This window comes from Halichoerus grypus, chromosome 8, assembly GCF_964656455.1.
Source record: "Halichoerus grypus chromosome 8, mHalGry1.hap1.1, whole genome shotgun sequence".
Lineage (NCBI taxonomy): Eukaryota > Metazoa > Chordata > Mammalia > Carnivora > Phocidae > Halichoerus > Halichoerus grypus.
The window spans coordinates 143,584,352-143,598,514 of NC_135719.1; the positions used below are offsets into that span (position 1 = coordinate 143,584,352).

Genomic DNA, 14,163 nt, shown 5'->3' on the forward strand with positions numbered 1-14,163 from the left:
ATTCACCTGGTAATTTGGGTGGCCATCTGTGTTAGCTAATTGGCTTTATGCAGAGGAAAAACAAAGCTTTCATATCTTTACGACAGGAGTTGGTTCTGCAGATAACCACGAGGTGTGCAGCAAAGTTAGGCTTCTCCCTTCCCGCAGAAACTGGAAGACAAGAGGTGCTCTCTCCCTTGATGTTTACATTTCAAAGAGGTATCTCCCAGGTCCTTGAGAAAGACCTCTCCTGGTTAGAAAGCTGGCAAGAGGCATATTTTGCTTCTAAAAAAACTCACATGCTTGGGGCGCTTGTGTGGCTCAGTCAGTTAAGTGTCCGACTCTTGTTTTCGGCTCAGGTCATGATTTTAGAGTCCTGGGATTGAGCCCTGCATCTGGCTCCGTGCTCAGCAGGGGGTTTGCTTGAGATTCTCTCTCTCCCTCTGCCCCCACCTCCCTCTATCCTGCTTGTGTGCTCACGCACTCTCTCTCTCTCAAATAAATAAATAAATAAAATCTTAGGGGGAAAAAACCCACATACATTTCAAAGAGACAGAGAAAGAACTTACAAACTTTTTATTAAAGTATAATGCTCTAAGAAAAAAGGATGGGAAGGGCGCCTGGGTGGCTCAGTCGTTAAGCGTCTGCCTTAGGCTCAGGTCATGATCCCAGGGTCCTGGGATCGAGTCCCACATCGGGCTCCCTGCTCTGCGGGAAGCCTGCTTCTCCCTCTCCCACTCCCCCTGCTTGTGTTCCTGCTCTCTCTATGTCTCTCTCTGTCAAATAAATAAATAAATCTTAAAAAAAAAAAAAAAAAAGGATGGGAGAGAAGCCTCTTCCCTCGTTGTCAACAGGGAGAATGAAGCTTCTTATTTTTAATTTGTACTTGTCCTTAAAATATACATATAAAGAGAAAGAAACAATGAGAAAAGAATGTGATAAAAATTTAAAAATCAGTGGATCTGAGGGGAAAAAATGTATAGGAGTTCTCCATGTTGTTTTTGCAAACTTTCCATAAATGTGAAATTATGTCAGTGTAGAAGTTCACAAATAAGTAAAACGTAGTAGAAACACACTGGGAGCAGAAGAAAGCCTGGTGGGATTTCAGTTTTCCCTGTTTTTTTGTTTTTTTTTTTTTAGATTTATTTATTTATTGAGAGAGCGAGCTGGGGGGTGGGGTGGGAGAGGGAGAGGGAGAGAGAAACTCAAGCAGACTCCGCACTGAGCATGGAACTCGACATGGGGCTCGATCCCACGACCCTGAGATCAGGACCCTGAGATCAGGATGCGTGAGCTGGAACCGAGAGTTGGACACTCAGCTGACTGCCTCACCCAGGCACCCCTCAGTTTTCCATTTGAGGCACAGTTGCATTAATAGTCTCTTTTAGGGTTTTTGTGCAAGTTACAGGTGACTTGTGATTATGAGTTGAGCTCAGCTAAATCTCTAAGGACAGGACATCGGAGGATCTGATAAATGTGAGGCTCTGCAAATGTGGCTCTCTTTGTCGCTCAGCCCCACACAAACACTGAATAAGACCATTTGAGCGAAACCCCTTAATGACTTCTTTAAGGCCTATGACTGCTCCTTGCCCAGAGATGTTCATCATCCCAGTTGTGGTTATGGTTGGAAGAGGAAATTCGAATATCTGTCCTCAGTGTCTGGTCATAGAGATGACTGGTTCCTTCTTTTCTAGGGGCAAGGAAGCAAACTGAGCCCAAGCTGGTCTGAAGGCCAGTTTGTCCCCCAAAAATCTAACTGAAGGGTGTGGGGCAGAGGAAGACTTTGGCATCAGTGGAAATCAGGGCTTTCAGGTTGCAAGTAACAGAATCTAGCTGGACTTAGCTGACACAGAAAGAGGAAGTTGTTTTAAAGATATAGCGATGTCTACAAAAATCCACGGAGAGGCCATTGGGCATCAGAGATTGGGAAATCTTAACAACTGATGAAACTTGGTCCTAGGAAGGTAGGGGTCATTAACAAGATATGTTAAGCTGGAAAAAATCATTGTGAACTCATGACTTTAAGAAAGACAGATCTTGAGCTCTGTCATTATGAAAAATGGCTCACCAGCAGCCCTCCTGGGCCTCCCTAAGATACAGTTGTTCCTCCCTAACACTGCTTTTTAGTACAACTAGCTCCAGGACACTGTGGAAGGTACTGGATTCTGTGTTTTGGGTCAGTAAAAACCTGGGTAAGCCTGGAACATATCTTTGAGGCCAGAAAGCTGAGACATTTTCAGAGATGCCACGAGCAGTGCTGAGAGTCCAAAGGGGGGCTCCCCACTAGCCCCGCGGTAAAGGGTGAGCATCACGAAAATAATTTTGCGTGCTGGGCGTTTCCCGTCTGCCCCTTCAGACCTAGTCTCCACTTTTCTCCACCCTGCTCTGGCCTCACAGGCTAGGTCAGCAAGCAAGCTTACCCTCTCCTGCCCACTGGGTTTGGCCAGTGGGGAGGGGGTGAGAGGATGAGGGAAAGGAGAAGAGAGAAGTCAGGGTATTTATCCTGTGAACTGGCAGGCTGAGCTCTTCAACCAACATCACTGTGCCTGTGGGGCGGCCTGTCCCCTCTTCTCTAGGCCCTAATTATTGCTGGCTTCCTCTTGACTTTGGGACCTAAGAGTGGTACAGAGCACCCCGTTACTGACTCCAGGGTATCTGATTCCCCTTCACCCTGTCCACATCTTTGTAAATAATCCTGTTTTTATTTATTTATTTTTAAGATTTTATTTATTTATCTGTCAGAGAGAGAACGAGAGAGAGAGAGCACACAGCAGGGAGAATGGCAGGTGGAGGGAGAAGCAGGCTCCCCGCTGAGCAGGGAGCCCGATGTGGGACTCGATCCAAGGAACCTGGGATCATGACCTGAGCCGAAGGCAGACGCCTAACTGACTGAGCCACCCAGACATCCCAATAATCCTGTTTTTAAACTCTCCTCAAATTACCCACTTTGAGTGTACTTTTTATCCTGCCAAGACACCACCCAACACATTGTGGTTAACTGAAATCCACTGAGTTGGTGAAAAGCCATGACTTCATTATGCAACTCAAAAGAAAAAGATGAGCGTGGATTGGTGTAGACACTGCTGGTCCCCTGGCAGCCACCCCTCCTCCCCTGTCTTCCTTGCCAGCAGAGTCCTGATCTGTTCAGGTGGTCACACTGCCCATGAGAGCCAGGGAAGGGGGACGCTATCCCCAGCTCCAGGGGGAAAGCCTTATGAATCCAAATGAGCCGTGATGGTCCCATTCCTCTCACCAACGATGGGCTAAGGGCAGGCGTGCAAGCTAATTCCAGAATGCCAGGGAGTAACAGCCAAACCCCAAATGTGGAGAATGTCTTAGCCATGGTGAAAGTTTATTCCTTACTCGTATGCAACATATGACAGGTGTTCCTGATGAATGAGGAATTGTCCTCCCAACTCTGATTCAAGACCCAGGCTCCTCTCACCATCTTCCAGAGTGGCCTCTGGAACCATTATGCAAACCTACATCAAGCCTAGAGACCCCGGGTAGAAGGCACAAAAGATCATGCACAGCAAGGTTTCAAGCCAGGCATGGAAGACATGAGCATCCCTTCTCTAAATCCCTTTGACTAAAACCCAGTCACATGGCCACACCCAACTGGGAGAGAGCCGGGGATATGTCATCTAGCTCTGTGCCCAGGAAATCAGTGTGGTCCAGGCTCTGGCACAGAGGGAAGTCCGCTAGGAGACCTCTGAAGGGCTCATCCCTGCTTAGAAGATGCAACCTTCTTCCCTCTGGGGATATTGTCCACTCTGGACTTGACACTTACACATGGAATGCTCTTAGTAACATAAGGTTGATTTGAGGGGAAAGGGCAATGTGGAAAATAAAAAAAAACAAACCCACAAGTTAGATTAAAATACGAAACTATATATGTTGCAAGAACTATTAAGAAATGGGTTTAAAAAGAAAAAAGAAAATGGGTTATTTTATTTACCCAAAGGATACGAACATAGTGATTCAAAGGGGCTCCTGCATCCCAATGTTTATAGGCGCAATGTCCACAATAGCCAAACTATGGAAAGAGCCCAGATGTCCATCGACAGATGAATGGATAAAGATGTGGTGTATATACACAATGGAATATTACTCAGCCATCAAAAAGAATGAAATCTTACCATTTGCAATGACGTGGATAGAAGTGAGGGTATTATGCTAAGCGAAATAAGTCAATCAGAGAAAGACAATTATCACATGATTTTACTCCTATGTGGAAGTTAAGAAACGAAACAGGATCATAGGGGAAGGGAGGGAAAAATAAAATAAGACAAAAATCAGAGAGGGAGACAAACCATGAGACTCTTAACTCTAGGAAACTGAGGGTTTGGGGTTAGGGGGAGGGGTTGGGGGGTGGGATAACTGGGAGGAGGGCACATGATGTAATGAGCACGGGGTGTTGTATGCAACGGATGAATCCCTGAACTCTACCTCTGAAACTAATAATACACTATATGTTAATTAATTGAATTTAAATAAAATAAAAATTTTTTTAAAGAAATGGGTTATTTAATGTCTTTAAAAGAAAGACATTTAAATTTTTTTATTTTGCTTAAAGTAAGTATAAATGATAACATTTGGCTAGCTAAAACATTTTCAAGGGAGTTGAATCACTGAAAAAGTAAGCAGTAGCTTTTCCGATGCTTTATTGGAGCTCTCTGGAACACAGTCGAGGCAGCATTTGGGGCTTGGAAGTTTTACGTAGCTCTAAGCTTTATGTCTCAAGTCTGGCTTTCTGTCTTTCATAGGATGATTCTGAGATTCCATTTACTGAAGAGGATTATCGAAGAAGAAAACACCATCCAAATTTTCTGGACCACATAAATGCCGAAAAAATGGTTCTCAAATTTGGAAAAAACGTAAGTCTGGAGTAGTAAAACATCTAGAGTAAGAGAAGTCCTTTCTGAGGCAGCTCTCGGTGCGCGTGGCCAGGGCTGGGCCGTTGCACGTGTATCTCAACTCCTTACACGGCTCTGTGTCTAGTTTCCTTGTCCTCACGCCCACAGATCTCTGAGCTTCAGGCTCACCCCAGGATGCGCTGTCTGGTGTTGGTCCAGCCCACTAAGCTGACAGCCTTGTGTTAGGTCCCCAGGAGAGCTCAAGCCCTCACCCACTAAGGTGTGGGTCCAAAGAGTCCCTTAGCCCAGAAGAGGCAAATAACTCAGAGTCAGAGTGGGGAGGAGGGAGAGCTGCTTTTCCCCTTTTTCCAGAATCTCCCTCACCTGTTTCTTACAGCGGAAAAGTGCGTATTAACCTTACCTTACAGATCCAGAGAAGAGGCCTTCCAGAAGTTAAATAACTAGCTCAAGGTCACATAACGAGGATTTGCTGAGCACCGTCCTGAGCACTTCTTGGCCCTGTCTGATCCACTCCGTACATACATAATTATCCCCATTTCACAGATGCGGGCGCTGTGGGAAAGAGGTGCCAAGTGGTAGAGCTGTGGTTCAGCCTCAGACCCATCAGACCGCAGAGACGGCGGGGTTTATTTTTATTTTATTTTTTTCTTGATTCCAAAGCTCCATCATTCACGGGCAAGGTCCAGAACAACCTGTTACTAAGATATACCTACAGCTGAGAAACTCTTGTAAACACGAACAGCTTCTTAGCCCTCTGCTGCAGCAGAATTTATCTTTTTGATACATAGATATTGTAAAACCATTGTATTTCCTATCTTTTGTCAAAATAGGTAATAGGAATGCCCTGGTGATGAATGAGTTTACTAAGAATTATTGAGGGTTTCCTCACTAAGTGCCAGGCCCTGCGCTAAATGCTTTACTTATGGTAGTTCATGTAATCCTCGTGTATCTCCTAGATATCCCTCAAAATTCTGTGAATCAAGGGCTATTATCATCATCCTCATTTAACTTATGTAGAACTTATGTAGAACCCCCAAACCTCTAAAGGTTCCATCCACCACGTTTTTCCCATGAGCAGAGAACCCACAGTAGTGATATGTAATCATAGCTCTAAGGTGACACCTAGTGGTCTCAGAGGATATTATGATAGGAACATTGTCTCCTATTTTTTAATAAAACAAAACCAATTTTTTTTTTAAACTCTGGCAATACAAACACTGCAAGTATAAAATATTTAAGGTTTGTTTTTTTAAGATTTTATTTATTTATTTGGCAGAGAGAGACACAGCGAGAGAGGGAACACAAGCAGGGGGAGGGGGAGAGGGAGAAGCAGGCCTCCCGCTGAGCAGGGAGCCCGATGCAGGGCTCGATCCCAGGACCCTGGGACCATGACCTGAGCTGAAGGCAGACGCTTAACGACTGAGCCACCCAGGCGCCTCCTTTTTTTTTTTAAGGTTTGTTTTTTTAAGATTTTGCAAGTATAAAATATTTAAAGGAAATAACACCGGGATTCGGAGTTCTAGCCCCTTTTCTACCCATTAATTTATGACCTTTGCTAAGTCATTAAAGTTTTGGAGTTAAATGAATAAAGGCACTAGACTAGACAGGTCTAAATTTCTTCCAATTCCAAATCTTGTGAGTATATTATTTTATTAAGCAATGAGCATTGCCCCAGATAGAGAATCCATGATTTCTTGATAATTTATGTTCAATTATCTAGATGATCAAACACACACAAATAATTTATGTGATAGTCTAAAGTGGAGAAATCTTACCATTTTAATGTTTTCTTATAAAAACATTAAATTTGTCTCATGCTCTAAATAATACAAATCAAAACTTTATTTTAAAAATACATTATTCTGGGGGCATCTGGGTGGCTCAGTCTGTCGAACCCTTGATCTCAGCTCAGGTCTTGATCTCAGGGTTTTGAGTTCAAGCCCCAAATTGGTGGGGTCTTTGGCTTTAGAATCAAGGTAATGCTGGCCTCGTAGAATGAGTTTGGAAGTTTTCCTTCCATTTCTAATTTTTGGAACAGTTTGAGAAGAATTAATATTATCTCTTCTTTAAATGTTTGGTAAAATTCCCCTAGGAAGCCATCTGGCCCTGGACTTTTGTTTGTTGGGAGATTTTTGATTACTGATTCAATTTCTTTGCTGGTTATGGGTCTGTTCAAATTTTCTATTTCTTCCTGTTTCAGTTTTGGTAGTTTGTATGTTTCTAGGAATTTATCCATTTCTTCCAGATTGCCCAGTTTGTTGGCATATAATTTTTCATAATATTCTCTTATAATTGTATTTCCATGATGTTGGTTGTGATCGCTCCTCTTTCATTCATGCTTTTATTTGTTTGGGACCTTTCTCTTTTCTTTTTGATAAGTCTGGCTGGGGGTTATCAATTGTATTAATTCTTTCAAAGAACAAGCTCTTAGTTTCATTGATCTGTTCTACTAGTTTTGTTTCTGTATCATTTATTTCTGCTCTAGTTTTTATTATTTCCCTTCTTATGCTGGCTTTAGGCTTTATTTGCAGTTCCTTTTCTAGCTCCTTGAGGTGTAAGGTTAGGTGTGTATCAGACTTTTTTTTTGCTTTTTGAGATAGGCCTGTAATGCTATATACTTCCCTCTTAGGACTGCCTTTGCTACATTCCAAAGATTTTGGACTGTTGTGTTTTCATTTTCATTTGCTTCCATGTATTTTTTTTATTTCTTTTTTGATTTCCTGGTTAACCCATTCATTCTTTAGTATGATGTTCTTTAACCTCCATGTATTTGTGTTCTTTCCAAATTTATTCTTGTGGTTGACTTCAGATTTCATAGCCTCATGGTCTGAAAATATGCATGGTATGATCTCAATCTTTTCATACTGGTTGAGGGCTGATTTGTGACCCAGGGCTGATTTGTGACCCAGGAACATTCTGGAGAATGTTCCATGTGCACTCAAAAAGAATGTGTATTCTGTTGCATTTAGGATGAAATGCCCTGGCTATATCTGTTAAGTCCATCTGGTCCAGTGTGTCATTCAAAGCCATTGTTTCCTTGTTGATTTTCTGCTTACATGATCTGTCCATTGCTATAAGTGGGATGTTAAAGACCCCTACTATTATGGTATGATTATCAATGAGTTTCTTTATTTGTTATTAATTGATTTATATATTTGGCTGCTCTCAAGTTGGGGGCATAAATATTTACAACTTTTAGGTCTTCCTGTTGGATAGACCCCTTAGTTATGATATAGTGCCCTTCTTCATCTCTTGTTACAGTCTTTGGTTTAAAAATCTAGTTGGGGGCGCCTGGGTGGCTCATTCGTTAAGAGTCTGCCTTCAGCTCAGGTCATGATCCTAGGGTCCTGGGATCGAGCCCCGCATCAAGCCCCGCATCAGGCTCCCTGCTCTGCAGGAAGCCTGCTTCTCCCTCTCCCATTCCCCCTGCTTGTGTTCCCTCTCTTGCTGTGTCTCTCTCTGTCAAATAAAATCTTTAAAAAAAATAAAATAAAATAAAAATTAAAAAAGTAAAAATCTAGTTTGTCTGTCATGGAACACTACATCAAAAACTAATGATGTACTGTATGGTGACTAACAGAACATAATTTAAAAAAAAGAAAGTAAAAAATAATAACTAAATAATAAAATCTAGTTTGTCTGATGTAAGTATGACTACTCAGGCTTTCTTTTGATGTCCATTAACATGATAGATGGTTTTCCACCCCCTCACTTTCAACCTGGATGTGTCTTTAGGTCCAAAATGAGTTTCTTATAAGCAGCATATAGATGGGTCTTGGGTTTTTTTAATCCATTCTGATACCCTGTGTCTTTTGGTTAGAGCATTTAGTCCATTTATAGTTAGAGTAATTATTGATAGATAAGCATCGACTGCCATTGTATTACCTGTAACATCGCTGTTTCTGAAGATTTTTCTCTGTTCCTTTCTTTGTTGCTTTTGGTCTTTCTCTTCCACTCAAAGGGTCCCTTTAATATTTCTTGCAGGGCTGGTTTAGTGGTCATGAACTCCTTTAGTTTTTGTTTGTCTGGAAAACTCTTTATCTCTCTTTCTATTCTGAATGACAGCCTTGCTGGATAAAGTATTCTTGGCTGCATATTTTTCTCCTTCAGCACGTTGAATATATCCTCCCACTCTCTTCTGGCCTGCCAGGTTTCTGTGGAGAGATCTACTGCTAACCTGATTTGTCTTCCCTTGTAGGTTAGGGATTTCTTTTCCCTTGCTGCTTTCAGGATTCCTTCCTTTAAAGATTAATTGGTTGATTGATTTAAGAGAGAGAGAACACAGAAGGAGAGGGAGAAGCAGACTCCCTGCTGAGCAAGGAGCCCAATGCGGGGCTCAATCTTAGGACCCTGGGACCATGACCTGAGCCAAAGGCAGATGCTTAACCAAATGAGCCACCCAGGTGCCCCAGGATTCTTTCCTTACCTCTATATTTTGCAGACTTTACTAGGATATGTCTTGGTGTTGGCCAGCTTTTGTTGAATTTGATGGGAGTTCTCTGTGCCTCCTGGATTTAGATGTCTGTGTCCTTCCTCAGACTAGGGAAGTTTTCAGCTATAATTTGCTCAAACAAACCTTCTGTCCCTTTTTCTGTCTCTTCATCTTCTGGGACTCCTATGATACGAATGTTATTACACTTTATGCAGTTGCTGAGTTCCCTAAGTCTACATTCATGATCCAATACTTTTCTTTCCCTCTTCTTCTCAGCTTCATGACTTTCCATACATTTTATCTTCTGTATCACTGATTCATTCCTCTGCTTCTTCCATCCTTGTTGTCATTTCATCCAGTTGGTTTTGCATCTTTTTTTTTTTTTAAGATTTTATTTATTTATTTATTTGACAGAGAGAGAAGAGAGAGAGAGCACAAGTAGGGGGAGTGGCAGAGGGAGGGACAGGGAGAAGCAGGAGCAGGGAGCCCGATGCGGGGTTCGATCCCAGGACCCTGGGATCATGACCTGAGCTGAAGGCAGATGCTTAACCAACTGAGCCACCCAGGCGCCCCTCGGTTTTGCATCTTGGTTACAGCATTTTTTTTTTTTTTTACCTGACTAGTTTTCAGTTCTTTTATCTCTGCAGTGTCTTCTATGTTTTTCTCAAGCCCAGCTAGTATCCTTATAATCGTTATTTTCAATTGTGGCTCAGGCATATTACTTATATCTGTTTTGATTAGATCCCTGGCCATGACCTCTTCATGTCCTTTCTTTTGGGGTGAATTCCTCTGTCTTGTCATTTTGTCTAAGTCACTGTTTGAGTGTGTGTGTGTGTGTGTGTGTGTGTTAGGAAAGCCTGTTATATTTCCTGCTCCTCAGAGTAATGGCTATATTAAGAAGAGGTCCTAGGGCGCCTGGGTGGCTCAGTTGGTTAAGCAACTGCCTTCAGCTCAGGTCATGATCCTGGAGTCCCTGGATCGAGTCCCACATCGGGCTCCCTGCTCGGCAGGGAGTCTGCTTCTCCCTCTGACCCTCCCCCCTCTCATGTGCTCACTCTCTCTCATTCTCTCTCAAATAAATAAATAAAATCTTTAAAAAAAAAAAAAAAAGAAGAGGTCCTATACTGTCCAGGGCCTGGTGCTTCAGCAAGTGTTTCAGGGCGTGCACTTTGTTGTTGTGTTTTTGCTGCTCCTTCCCTCTAGTCGGTCCTCTGAAGAGTTTCTCCTGCAGTGGGGACTGTTTGAACCTTGTCCACAGTGTGGTAAGTTTTAACTAGGTGTGTTTTGGTTTGCTTGTTAAGAGGCTAGATCCTCTTTTTCATAGAGCTGAATCTTTGCAGCACTCTATGATCAATAAACTTGGTGTGAGCAAGGGGTTTGTGCTGGTCCTCTCAGGAAGTGGCCTGCTGCACTGGTTCTCAGGCTGACTTGCCCTAGTAAAGATGCACCTGGAGGGTGCAGGGGGTGGGGCTTGGCTTAATTGGCTCCAGCCTCCACTGGGGGGCACTGCGTTGCTCAATGAAGTCTGTCCACGCAGGGAGAAAAATGGCATCACCCCTCTCTCTCATCCCTGAATAGCGGACTTCCCACCCACCACTGTTCAGGAAGCCCCACAAAAGAATGAACCATCTCCCCTCTTGTGTCCCTAGCTTCCATCAGATCCCTGCCTTCACCCTGTCTGTGTCCAAGCGGTCTGCCCGCTAGGCAGCACGGTACTCCTGTGTTTTATCGCAGGTACACAGCTGGGTTTCAAAACTCCAAATCTGAGGCACCTGGTGCACGTGCACCTGTGCTGATCCTCCGGGGGGAGGGGCTCCCCGCGTTGTGGCCAGTGCTGGTTTGTCCCAGGAAAGCAGTCACACAACCGTGCGGCAGTTTGGGGTTTATAGTAAAGTGCAGTACAAAGCCAGCACCAAGGTAGACTGCCCTCAGCAGGTGTCTGTTCCTATGCTAATGAACAAGGCGGCGCACTGGTGCCTGCCAGCTCTTTTGTCCCTGCAGAGGCTGTGCCACCACTACCATTCCCCAATGCACTCCGAGAAGGGGACCGCTGTCTCCCAGTGCGACCCAGGGGATCCTCAGACCCCACCGCCCACTCCCTCCTTCCACGCAGGAGCACGGCTGTGCCCCCCAGGTCCCACCCAGCAGTAGCACGGACTTCCAAAACTTCCGACTTTGGGCTCCACTGCTTCTAAAAACTTGCAGTCATCAGTCGCTCTAGTTTTCCCAGTCAGTGGTTTTGGGGAAGTGTTTCTCTTGTGCAATCCCCGGCATGCTGCTTTCTCTGTTTCTCTCTCTCTCCTCTCTCTGAGATCAAGGCTCCCTCCTTTCTGCAGCACCCGTGGTTCTTTTCTCCCTGGAATCACGTCTCTGCACCTCCTACCTTCCATAATGTGGCTTCTTTTGTCTCTCTAGTTCCGCAGTTTGTTCTCTCAGCGTTCAGATCGAGTTCTTGGGTGTTTGGAATGATTTGATATTTATCTAGCTGTGTTGGAGGGATGAGGCAAGCATAGGGTCCCCTTACGCCAGCTTAACTCCTCCTCTAGTGTCATCTTTTTTTTGTTCATTTTTCACTGAATTGCTTTTTGGTCAGAGGATGTGGTCTGGGCGGTGGCGATTCTGTAGTTTTTGGTGAGATGCTTTGCTCCGTAGTACACGGCCAGTGTTGTTTTTATTTTAAATTCCATACGGACTTGAGGGCACCTGGGTGGCTCAGTTGGTTAAGCGACTGCCTTCGGCTCAGGTCATGATCCTGGAGTCCCTGGATCGAGTCCCACATCGGGCTCCCTGCTCGGCAGGGAGTCTGCTTCTCCCTCTGACCCTCCCCCCTCTCATGTGCTCTCTCTCATTCTCTCTCTCTCAAATAAATGAATAAAATCTTTAAAAAAAAAAAATTCCATACGGACTTGAGAAACCTGTGCTTTTCCAACCTGTGTGCAGTTGCCATATCTGTCTACTTAGGTCAAGTTTCTTAATGGTATTTTGCATGTCTTACTAGTTCGGGGTCTCCTGAATCTATCAATTACTAGGAAGGGGTATACTAAAAAACCTCCCACTATGGAGTAAATGTATCCATATCTCCTTGAAATTAAGTTAGATCTTTGCCTTGCTCATTTCAAGGCACAGTCCTGTAACCCCTTCACAGTGTTAGACATTGTTGGAATGAAGCTATAAAATCATTTTTTTCTTAATAATTGGGAGCAGGACAATATTTCTAGCCAAGTCTGCAGCTTTCCAGACCATTCTCAGGTATTAATGGAGTCTTTTCTAGTTCTTATAAAGGCTCAGACAGGTTTAATACTAAAGTCATGAGTCTATCATTTGATTTTCAACTTCTCTCTGGCCAACTCAGCCTGACTCAGCCTCACATGAATGCAGGAGGGAGGGAGGCTAAGACGTGATCAACTCTCCTCCTTTTTCCACCTTAGTCAGCCCCCTTCGCTCCTGTTCTCTGTTCCTTGCTCTACCCCCTGCCTATTTTTTTTTTTTTTAAGATTTTCTCTATTTATTTGTCAGAGAGAGAGAGAGAGAGCACAAGCAGGGGGAGCGGGAGGCAGAGGGAGAAACAGGCTCCCTGCTGAGCAAGGAGCCCAGTGCGGGACCCCATCCCAGGACCCTGGGATCATGACCTGAGCCAAAGGCAGACATTTAACCGAATGAGCCACCCAGGCACCCCCCCCACCTGCCTATTCTTTATCATCATCATCATCACTATCCTGATCATCTTGTTTTTTCCCTTTGTTTCCCATTTCTTTGTTTGTTTGTTTGTTTCCCATTTCTTAATTTTTTCATCATTATAACCATATTTATTTCAGAATCTCTACTAATTTATTTTCTGAAGGCAATGCAAGTCTAATTTCACTCATGGTGGATTGTTCCCTCATCAGTGTTATAATTTTGGTTTGTGAGCCCATCTTTAGTAAGGTCTTTCAGTACAAAGTTTCTATTAGTAAGCATATTTTCTTGTGATTTCTGGAATTCCAGTTATAAAGATAATCCTGTAATTTGGCATGGATTTTTAAAAATAGCATCTCTTTAAATTGTCAACATCCATTTCTTTGTAACTCATCACCCCTAAAAACCTCATGTAAAAGAATTCTCAGGGAAAAGTGGGTAAAGTGCACTTTGTATCAAAGTGTAAAGTGTATCTTCCAAAAGTGCTGCTATAAAAGTCTCAAGTATATTCAGGGATCAGATGCCTTCAAGATTCATGATGGTCAGTGTGAAATGGGAATTCACAATGAGAATATGCCTTACGGTTTGTAATTGGCTTGACAGTCAATGCTGTGCCCTCAAACCAGCACTCATCTGCTACAATGAGGTCACCACCCTTGCCCCAGCTGTTGTCCCTTTACTGGGGCTTTAAAGGACAGGGGAAGTCACAGGCGGGGGGGGGGGGGGGGGGGGTACAAGGAGCTTTGATTTGCCTCTCTGAAGTGCCCCAAGAGTCTCACTGCCTAAAATGCTTTTTATGTTAATTTTTGGTTCTGGCATCCCTACATCAAGCAGGTAATTTAAATGTGAAAGACAAACCATTGAGAAGTACAAAGTCAAGGTTAAAATTCTCAAGGGAGCCTTGGCTAGATTTGACACAATTCCTTGTCACCTTCTTCTGCCACAGGTTGGAGTTTTTCCAGTTCACCCTTTTGTTGTGGATGAACCGTTCATATTGTGGCCCAACTCCTAACTTTACCAGATTGAGTGTTTGTCTCCTCTACCTGCATGGATTTCAAAACCCACGCACCTAGATCATGAGACCCTCGACTTTCCAGGGTGCCCACACTGTCCACTCTTCATCACTCTTGTTTTCACTTCTGTTTTTGGCCCCTAAGGATAGCTCTCATGTCCTTGAGAATTCTGCCATCCTCGAAGGAT

General features: G+C 43.7%; 1 protein-coding gene across 1 annotated transcript in view; it reads left to right on the forward strand.

Annotated features, from left to right (window-relative positions):
- The window catches only part of AK7 (adenylate kinase 7), a 67,785-nt gene that overhangs the window by 19,084 nt on the left and 34,538 nt on the right, over window positions 1–14,163 (forward strand). The window contains exon 5 of the mRNA XM_036104710.2: window positions 4,746–4,856. Coding sequence (XP_035960603.1) covers window positions 4,746–4,856 — 111 coding nt within the window. The remainder of the gene's footprint in view (window positions 1–4,745; window positions 4,857–14,163) is intronic.